The sequence below is a fragment of the Lycium barbarum genome, chromosome 6 (genome assembly GCF_019175385.1).
Source record: "Lycium barbarum isolate Lr01 chromosome 6, ASM1917538v2, whole genome shotgun sequence".
NCBI lineage: Eukaryota > Viridiplantae > Streptophyta > Magnoliopsida > Solanales > Solanaceae > Lycium > Lycium barbarum.
Window position 1 is genome coordinate 109544224 of NC_083342.1, and position 9578 is coordinate 109553801.

The 9578-nt window shown below is 34.4% G+C and overlaps 1 protein-coding gene across 3 annotated transcripts; it reads left to right on the forward strand.

Moving 5' to 3' along the window:
• The first annotated feature begins 201 nt into the window (after positions 1-201).
• LOC132645404 (pentatricopeptide repeat-containing protein At5g16420, mitochondrial) lies at positions 202-6580 on the forward strand. 3 transcript variants are annotated; one of them, XM_060362369.1, is made up of 3 exons: positions 202-3654; positions 3754-3974; positions 5596-5905. In XM_060362369.1, the coding sequence occupies exon 1, from the start codon at positions 330-332 to the stop codon at positions 1959-1961; it is 1632 nt and encodes a 543-aa protein (XP_060218352.1). In that variant the 5' UTR covers positions 202-329; the 3' UTR covers positions 1962-3654; positions 3754-3974; positions 5596-5905. The 3 variants fall into 3 exon arrangements, 2 of the variants coding, with proteins under 2 accessions (XP_060218352.1, XP_060218353.1); XM_060362370.1 differs by having other exon boundaries at positions 202-3421; positions 3510-3974; XR_009584100.1 differs by lacking the exons at positions 202-3654; positions 3754-3974 and adding an exon at positions 3981-5509 and having other exon boundaries at positions 5596-6580.
• Positions 6581-9578: the final 2998 nt, after the last annotated feature.

Here is a 9578-nt window from a genome sequence, read left to right on the forward strand (position 1 = left end):
TTTCTGCAACACAATTATTTTGTTTTTTTAGGAAAGAAAACAAAGGCAACTAACGGTTCTGAAAGTAGTCTTGATTATGCTAAAAATGTAGATTTATTTCAACAAAGAAATTCTGATATTCTCTTAATGTGATATAGGTCAACCTCTCTTTAAGGGCAAAAAAGGAACAGAGTGAGTAAGACCTAGTATAATATTACAATATTGAAACAAAAGGCTGGTTAAGAGAAATTTTGAAAGAAATGTAAAAAGCAAGAAGTTGGTCTCGTATCGGCGGTTAAACAAGAAAACAAAACTACAGAAGCCAACATCGTAGTCTCCGAGTTCTAGCCATGTTAATTTCCCCAAAGTTTGCCTGCCACAGACGGCGTGTCTACACCTCAATCAACTTCACCCATTTGTTTAAGACCCACCCGTCTTTCCAGCACCTCTCCACCATTAAATCCAAATCAGAACTCCTCAATTCCTACACAGTCACACCACCTGTCAAACCATGGCCTAGATTCCTCACACATAAAACACTCATCTCATTAGTCAAATCCCAACATGATGTTAACCTTTCACTCCAAATCTTTCACCATGCTGCCAATTTCCACCCTGGTTTTTTCCATAATTACGAAACCTACCTCTCCATTATCAACAAGCTTTGTCGTGCACGGGAATTTGATAAAGTAGAGACCCTTTTAGCTGAATTAAGGAATTCCAGTATTAAATGTGGGGAGGTTTTGTTTGTTAATGTGATAAGGAATTATGGGATTGCTAGTAAGCCTAAATTGGCACTTAAGACTTTTTTGAGAATCGAAAAGTTTGGTGTTCACAGGTCAGTTAGGTCATTTAATGCTTTGTTGAATGCTTTTGTACAGAATAAAGAGTATGATTTGGTTTATGCTTTGTTTAAGAATTGTCAGAAGAAGTTGAATATAATGCCTAGTGTGTTTACTTGTAATATCTTGTTGAATGCTTTGTGTAAGAAAGGCGATATTGGTAGTGCGATTAAAGTTCTTGATGAGATGCCTGTGATGGGAATAGTTCCTAATGTGGTTAGCTATACAACCATTTTGGGTTGTTATGTGACACTCGGTGATTTAGTGGGTGCGAAGAGGATGTTTGATGAAATTGTTGATAGAGGGTGGTTGCCTGATGCGACGACGTATACTATCTTGATGCATGGATTTGTTAAGCAAGGGAAGTTTATGGATGCGGTTAAGTTAATGGATGAGATGGAGGATAATGGGGTTGGGCCAAATGAGGTGACGTATGGAATTATGATTGAGGCGTTTTGTAAGGAAAAGAAGTCCGGTGAAGCAGTTAATTTACTTAATGATATGCTAGATAAGAGGTATGTACCAAGCCCAGCACTTTGCTCTAAGGTGATTGATGTCTTGTGTGAAGAGGGAAAGGTTGAGGAGGCGTGTTATTTGTGGAAGAAATTATTGGTTAAGAATTGTACTCCAGATAATGCAATATCAAGCACACTTATTCACTGGCTCTGTAAGAAGGGACAGATTCGGGAAGCAAGGAAATTATTTGACGAGTTTGAGAAGAGTTCGAGTCCTAGTGTTTTGACATATAACATGCTTATTGCAGGGATGTGTGAGAGGGGAGAGTTGCATGAAGCTGGGAGGTTATGGGATGACATGGTAGACAAGGGTTGCATTCCCAATGCTTTTACTTACAACATGTTGATCAAAGGTTTTTGCAAAGTTGGAAATGCCAAGGAAGGAATTAGAGTTCTAGAAGAGATGCTTGATAAAGGGTGTCTCCCTAACAAATCTACTTATTCCATCTTAATTAAGGGGCTTCTTGACTCCGAATGCAAAGCAGAAGTTTTCAGGGTGCTTGCACTGGCTGCGTCTGGTGATGTCGATCCTGAAACTTGGGGAGTCCTTGTGGCCAAGTTTGTTACTGATATTCCTAATGTATGTTCTGTTTTGGGTAAGATATTGTCAGAGAATGAAGTGTAAATGTTTGTACTGACACTATTCATACCCAACATCTGATTCTAAAGTGGGAGTAAGTATGGTTCACCAAAAGTATTATCCATTACTGAGAGTATTGGTGATGGTCTCAGTGCTTGATTCAAGAAGGTATATGCTCCCCTATGCAACCGTTTTTGAAGTGTAGAAGAAATTTGATATTCTTTGGACGACAAAGTTGGAGCCATTTGTGGAAGAAGACTGGAAAATGAGCAAGTGAAGTATGGGATATGCTGTTTGATGACAACATAAAAAGCGTCAAAGAAGTAAAAGGGAATTTTTTTCTTTACTATTTATACAGCTCTAATACTGTATTACTCTGAAATAGATTAGGTTAATCAATATTGTTGTAAATTATGTCATTTGTCTTAGGATGAACCAATCCATGTTCAGTGTAAAGGAAGGGCACACTTGGAGAATAAATCCCCTAGCTCTTCACATAAATGTTCACACTGCATTATGATGAAATGTCCTCTTCCTTTCTTCACATATAAGTACAAAGAAAACTATGACCATGACATTGTGTTGTTAGCTATTTCTTGAATTACCCATTAATGAGAATATTGGCTTTGTCCATTTGTTTTCCTTTGATTTATGAAATAAATCAGTGCTCTCTACCTGGCCTAATTGGTAATTTGCAGAGAAAAAAAATGCTTCACGTGTAGGCAAGCATCCTAACTGGCTAAGATGCCTTTCATCTGGTTCATAGAAGTTGGTAGCACTTTTGCCATTTCCTAAGCTTGTTTCTTACTGCTTCTGGCTTTTCCGTCTTGCTTGCAAAGACTACTTCTCAAGGCATCTTATATATTTAGTACATGACATCTAACATCATCCTTGTCCAACTTGATCATATTTCCATTTGTGAGAGTAGGATAACTCCATACCTAGTAGGATTCCTTGCACGTACCTAAAAATATAGCTTCCTAATATTTGTGGAAAAACTTGGCTTTTCTTCACCTCTATGGTGGTCAAATGCAATTCATATGTATATTATGAAGATTTGAACCCTAGAGATTAGTTGTTTAAAATTTTAGCGAAATCCTTTATCTTAGTTATTCTTTACATCTTATTACTGTTTCTTAGTGATCGGAAGACGGAGCTTTGAAAAAGTCAGGAATTTGTTCAGAAAAATTCTTGCTGATTTACTTTATCCTTAATACATATAGAGAACCCCATTGAATTTGGTCCTAGATGCAATGGCTGCTAAACTTGGGTATGAGAATTAATAAAACGAGTGGTAGTTGTATGACAATGGACAAATGGTAATGGTTGCAGAAAATTAACTGATGACTCACTGAATTGACCAGACAAAATCTTATAAGACAGCTGGTGTTATTGTTCTTACATCAGACTGAAAGCAATTTCGTGGGAGCTAACTGCACTATCTATTCTTCTTCATTTTAAGAGGGCTAGCTATTCTGCAACCATATTGAACTGAAGTGTCTGCTGTAAGTTTTTCAGTCCTCTTGTGTGAACTTTATTTGGCTAGAGGGTCCTATCCTCTTCGTTTAGCTCTCTCACTAAATTTTGTTGTAGGAACCAAGAGTGAAGTAGTTGGTGTTCTTTTTCTAAGAAACATAGCCTGGTACTTTGGCATCGTGGTGCACCTTTTCCACCATCTTCAAGAGCACAAAGTTGGAGATCATACACAGTTAAAGTCTCAAGAGAGTACCATTTCCAGGTATATGATATTGAGAACTCTCAAGAATCTATATGATATTGAGAACTCTCAAGAATCTATCTCATGATAGTCCTTTCACTTGTTGTGTATCTCATACAGCAAGAAGTTAAAATGGAAGCAAGCATTGTTCTCAAAAGAATCACCTGTTAATGAGATTATTGTTGATGGTCTCGGTGCTTGGTTCAAGAAGGTACATGTAAATCCCTCATGCAAACATTTTTGAAGTTCAGAAGAACCTTGATATTCTTTGGACGACATAAAAGTGAACATGTGAAGCATGGGATTTGCTGTTTGATGACAACATAAAAAGAGTCAAGGAAGTAAGGGAATGTTTTTTTAACTTTTTATACAGCTTCTAGTACTCGGAGATAGATTAGGTCATGATGAATACTGTTGTAAATTATGTCATTTGTCTTATCATGAACTAATCCATAGTCTATGTAAAGGAAGGGTATACCTGGAGAATTAATCCCCTAGCTCTTCACATAAATGTTCACACTACATCGTCATGAAATGTCCCTTCCTTTCACATATAAGTAGAAAAACACTATGACCATGACATTGTGTTATGTTGTTAGATTTCAAGCACTCAACATAAAAAGCTTTTCTTGCACTTGTCCAGTCACGTTAAAGCAAAAAAAATGAGATATCAATGGAAGACAAAAAACAGAGCCTTGGAAAATTTGTCTACCTAGAGTATGATGCCTATTCCAAGCAAAAAAATTATACCTTGCTGCATGTCAAAGTTGCTTCCAAAATTGTTCCAATAGCTGGCCGAAATATAGAGGGGGTTTTCTTTTCCTTTGTCCATTTGCTTTCATTTGATTAATGAAACAAATCAATATAACTTTTGCCATTTCCTAAACTTCTTTCTTACCACTTGTAGTGTTTCTGTCTTGTTTATGAAGACTACTTCTCAAGGCATCTTATATATTTAGTATATGACATCTAACATCATCCTGGTCCAAATCCAACATATTTCCATTTGTGAGAGTAGGATAACTCCACTGAGTTCTTATATACTTACTAGAACCTTGCACATAACTAAAAACATAGTTTCCTAATTTCTGTGGCAAAACTTGGATTTTCTTCACGTCTAAACTCTAGGGATTTGTTTTCTGGGAAATTGGATTTTTTCGCCCCCAGTAATTGGTAAAATTTGATTTTGATCCTTGTGATTCCCAACTTTGATCATTTAACCTTCAACAACTTAGTCCTTCAGTAACAAACTCTCACAAGGTATCAACTGCTTTATCTGTAAGCATATCCACTTTTAGAGGATGTTTGCTGAGATTGCTTGGATCTTTTGTTTTTCTACAAATACTCACTTCATGGTTCTTTCGTGATTACTCTCCATGTTTTTCTGTTTGGTTTGTTCTTAATGTTGTACATTAGACAAATCGTCTTATTGATGTCAAAGGAAGTGGTTGTCAAAAACTTTTGGGAAGTCCTTTATCTTAGATACTTTTTACATCTTATTACTTGTTTCACACTGACTGGAAAATAGCTTGAGAAAATCGGGAATTTGTTCATAAAAATTCTTGCTGAGTTGCTTTATCCTGATACATATAGAGAACCACATTGATTTTGGTCCTAGATGCAATGACTGTTAAACCTGGGTATGAGAAGAAAATAGAGCGCGGTAGTTGTATGACAATGGACAAATGGTACTTCTTGGTTGCAGAAATTAACTGATGACTCACTGAATTGACCTGACAAGTCTTATAACATAGCTGGTGTTGTTGTTCTTATATAAGATTTAAAGCAATTTTGTGGGAGCTAACTGCACGATATATTCTTCTTCATTTAAATCGGGCTAGCTATTCTGCAACCATATTGAAGTGAAGTGTCTGCTGTAAGTTTTCAGTCGTCCTGTGTGAATTTTAATTGGCTAGAAAGTCCTATCCTCTTCTTTTAGCCTCTCACTAAATTTTCTTGTAGGAACCAAGAGTGAAGTAGTTGGTGTTCTTTTTCTAAGAAACATAGTCTGGCACCTTGGCATTCTGGTGCACCTTTTCCACGATCTTCAAGAACACAAAGTTGGAGATCATACACAGTTAAAGTCTTAAGAGGATCATTTCCAGACATGTGATATTGAGAACTCTCAAGAATCTATCTCATGTTAGTCCTTTCAGTTGTTGTACTATCTCCTACAGCATAACAGCAGCTGATTTCAAAGAGCCTGTGTGGATTTACAGTAATAAAGGTGTTTTGATTGCTTGTGGCTTAATGCAATTGTTATTTTATGGAAGCCTAAGCTTTTATGTGCGTCACTTATAACTTAATAGTTCACTTGGATAGCATAACTTAATAGTTCACGTGGATAATATTTCAATATTAGGTGAAAGTAACTATCGCAGTACTAAGTGGACTTGTGTCCAGCCCTCTATCTAGTCTCAAGTAACACCAACTTTTGTCTATCAATCTATTTAGCCTCAAATTGACCTGTTGAGATGAGGAAAACATTTAATTAATGCAGAAGAAAAAGAGAAGTGAGGAAAAGCTCTTCTTCCTCCCTTCTCTTAAATATGAACTCTTGTATATCAAGAAATTATTATTAGTTGTTCAAAGTATTTTTACTTTGATGTGACATTTATTGAGCAAAGGACTACAAGTTGCGTATTTTACTTGTGAATCATTTCTACTGAAGGCCTATAGAAGACACTCTTTTTCTATGGAATTCTTGTCCTTGTGGAATTTGCTCTCTTCATAAAGTCTTACTCCATGTATTAATTGACATTTGGGAGCATCATGTATGAACGATACAGAAACAAAGGTCGTGATATTTTCATCTTGTATGTATTCGGACAACGTGTGCCGTGCTTTCAATTGTCTTCCAACAAGGAAAGGAGAATTTTCCTATCGCTCGCAAGTCAATATTTGTAACAGATTAACTTAGAAAGGAATAGATAAATCCTTTTTTCTACTATACTAATTTTTTATTGATTATATTGTAGACTTGTAGTTATGAAGGTGCCCCTAGGATTATCGGGGGTCAACTGATTTGCAGGTTTAATTTGACTTTAATTGTATGTCTTTTTCACATGAGATATTCATTTTTATACATAAGAAACCTTAAAATAATACACAAGAAACCTATAGAGGGTCATTTTCTCCTATGCAAATTATAAAGATCTATTATGTTCATTCGTCCTTGAGCTAAGTTCAATATTTGTGGATTTAATTAAAAATTCATTTCATCGGGTTATCCATCTAGTTCGGATGCAAATGAAGAGCCCATTTCATTAGCTCAAAGGTTCGTTAGATGCCATGCTATACTAAAAGCTCAAGTTTGTGCTTATTTCAAACTAGTGTATTTGTATATTCTAAAAAACTAAGATTGAAATCCTTAAAAAAAATGTATAGAATTATTTTGCCGAGAGAATTTGTGAAAAATATTATAGATTATGTATGAAAAAATCACTCTAAATTGGTGCATGTAAATTTCAATAAGAAAATCATATATAAATATTGAACATTTTTTTAGTGGCGGAGAACACTTTCAGATAAGATGACGAAAAAATAATGTGATAAAAATTTTGCATCCAAAAGTATTTAGACCTTTAGTGCGATATATATACACATGATAATCAAAATTAGAAAAATATTAAAAAACATATTGGCCAAGGAAAATATATTGGCTAAGGAAAATTGACAGAAAATTTAAAATAAGTGAGTTAACATAAAAATAAATACACAAAAATGTCAAGAAAAGAGTATAATGAACAAAGTTTTTACTTGAATGTGGAGGGGAGATAACTAAATTTGCCTTCACATTTGTAAGCTCCAAAGGTCTGAAAACATAAATATAAAACAATTCATATCAATATTCAAACTAACCAACACCAAAATATAAACAATTCATATCAATATTCAAACTAACCAACACCAAAATATATATGAACATACTTTCTTTCCACCTCATCCTCATATTATCGCCCCTCTTTTTTTCTTTGTTGTCCGTCGGGATGTTTGCACAGATTTAACACCAACTTATCTAATTTTTGTATTGCCTAAAAATTACTTCAACTTGATAAAAATAAAGTTAAAAAAATATATTAAGAAACTCGAAAAATGGATGGAATGTGATGTCCAAAGAGAGGACATTAAGCCTATTTACAGTAGATAGGGAAAATATGAGGATGAGGGGAAGAATTAACCCTTCACTATCACCACATTCAAGGATATACTAATAGCATTAATTTGCTTCATGTATATAACCGTGTCCATTTCTTTCATTCTACTTAATTTGCCTAGTTAAGAAATCTGACTCTTTTTTTTTTTTTTTCAATCTAGCACATAAAAATTTAAAATCTATATATAATATAAAGCTAGACATAGACAAGGTGATGTGTCACCTCTCTATGGCCTAGAAAGCTATTTATCTTTTTTCTCCTTTTTTTGACATTTTATCTTTATATTTCCTATTAATTATTTATTTTCTTCTTCCTACAGAAAAAATGTATTAATGGTCAATTATAAGGGTTGTAACGTTTTATTATGAATGAGTGTAATTGTTCTTTTTATTAGGAGAAGATAATGGTGAAGGGTGGTTAAGTGACAATAACTGCACACTCTTCATGTTCCCTTTCATTTTTTTACCACTTACTATAATTTTAGTTACCCTCCCATTAACAACTCCAAAGCTATTAGGAAGATATGATCACATTCCTGAAGACCATGTTATGGCTTTGGATTCGGTAAGTACTATATTTTTCTTTACTTATCTTATCCCTTCCCTTATGTAATTGTCTATGTCTTCTTAGTATTTTTTTTTGTTGCCACATGTTTACTTATTGGACAGGGGCCGGTAAGATTCGACGTATCTATGCGATTACAGATAAAGGGAAAAATCTCAGACGATAGATATGGTGCAAATTCTGTCCGAAACTATTTTTTCACCATTTTTTCGGTAATTTATGTCTCTTTGGAGCTTGTGTCTAACATATCTTGACAGTGGAAGTACTTAGGGCGATACTTGCTGAAAAGGTTAGCCATCAACAAACTTCTTAAGTCTCATGGAATTGCAAACATTTTTCGTTGGTTGTCCCTTTGTTCTTTAAAAATTTATTTGAATAGTATTGAGGTCATACCATAAAAAAATAAAATATATCCGAATAATATTGAAGTTATTGCATTAAAACATAGTGCAGGAGAATTTTATAAGAATCACAACAATTCTCAAGGCATATATATGGCCTGAAAAAAAGAAATCTAGAACCTAAATTAATTATAGTACTTGAGTTTGTCTTTTCTATCATTGCAAAAATTGTTTCATCTTGATTTTCATTATTAAATCTTCACTATCAATGAGGTGAAGAGCACTTTGTTATCCGCTCTTCAAATATCCAAAGCTGCAACAACGTAGCACCTTTTGTTGTTTGTGGTGGTTCACCTACTAAGGTTCTCTAAAGTAATTGTTAATTCTTTTTATTGTTATTACTTCTCAATTGACGAGTTGTCTTTTTCTTAATTTTTTTTCTCACTTCATTTATATGCTTAATTACGCTATTCTCTTTTAATTTGTTCATAACAGCTATTAAGGGAATCATAAAGTGGTGACGGTACTTACTTGGCTTGGTATTAGGTGCTTGACTTAATATTCAGGTTCCAATGTCGATTATTTGACTACATGAGCCATGAGATGCCACTGGCATTTTCGCTTGCATGATTTCCGTAGAAAGCATAACATGTACTACCTAAACATTATCCATGGAGATTTATTTGCCCGCACTCCCCTTTGCTTATCTATGCTTTAAAGTTTCTTATTGGATTTTATTTTAATGTATTTTTTCCTTTTGTTTTTTCACTATTTGTTGAATTAACTTTTTTCACTCTTATATCAAGCCACAATCAATCTAAATTTAATAATGGCACATGACTGTACAAATAACTTGTGTGTGCTATCCTAAAGCCTCGGTAAT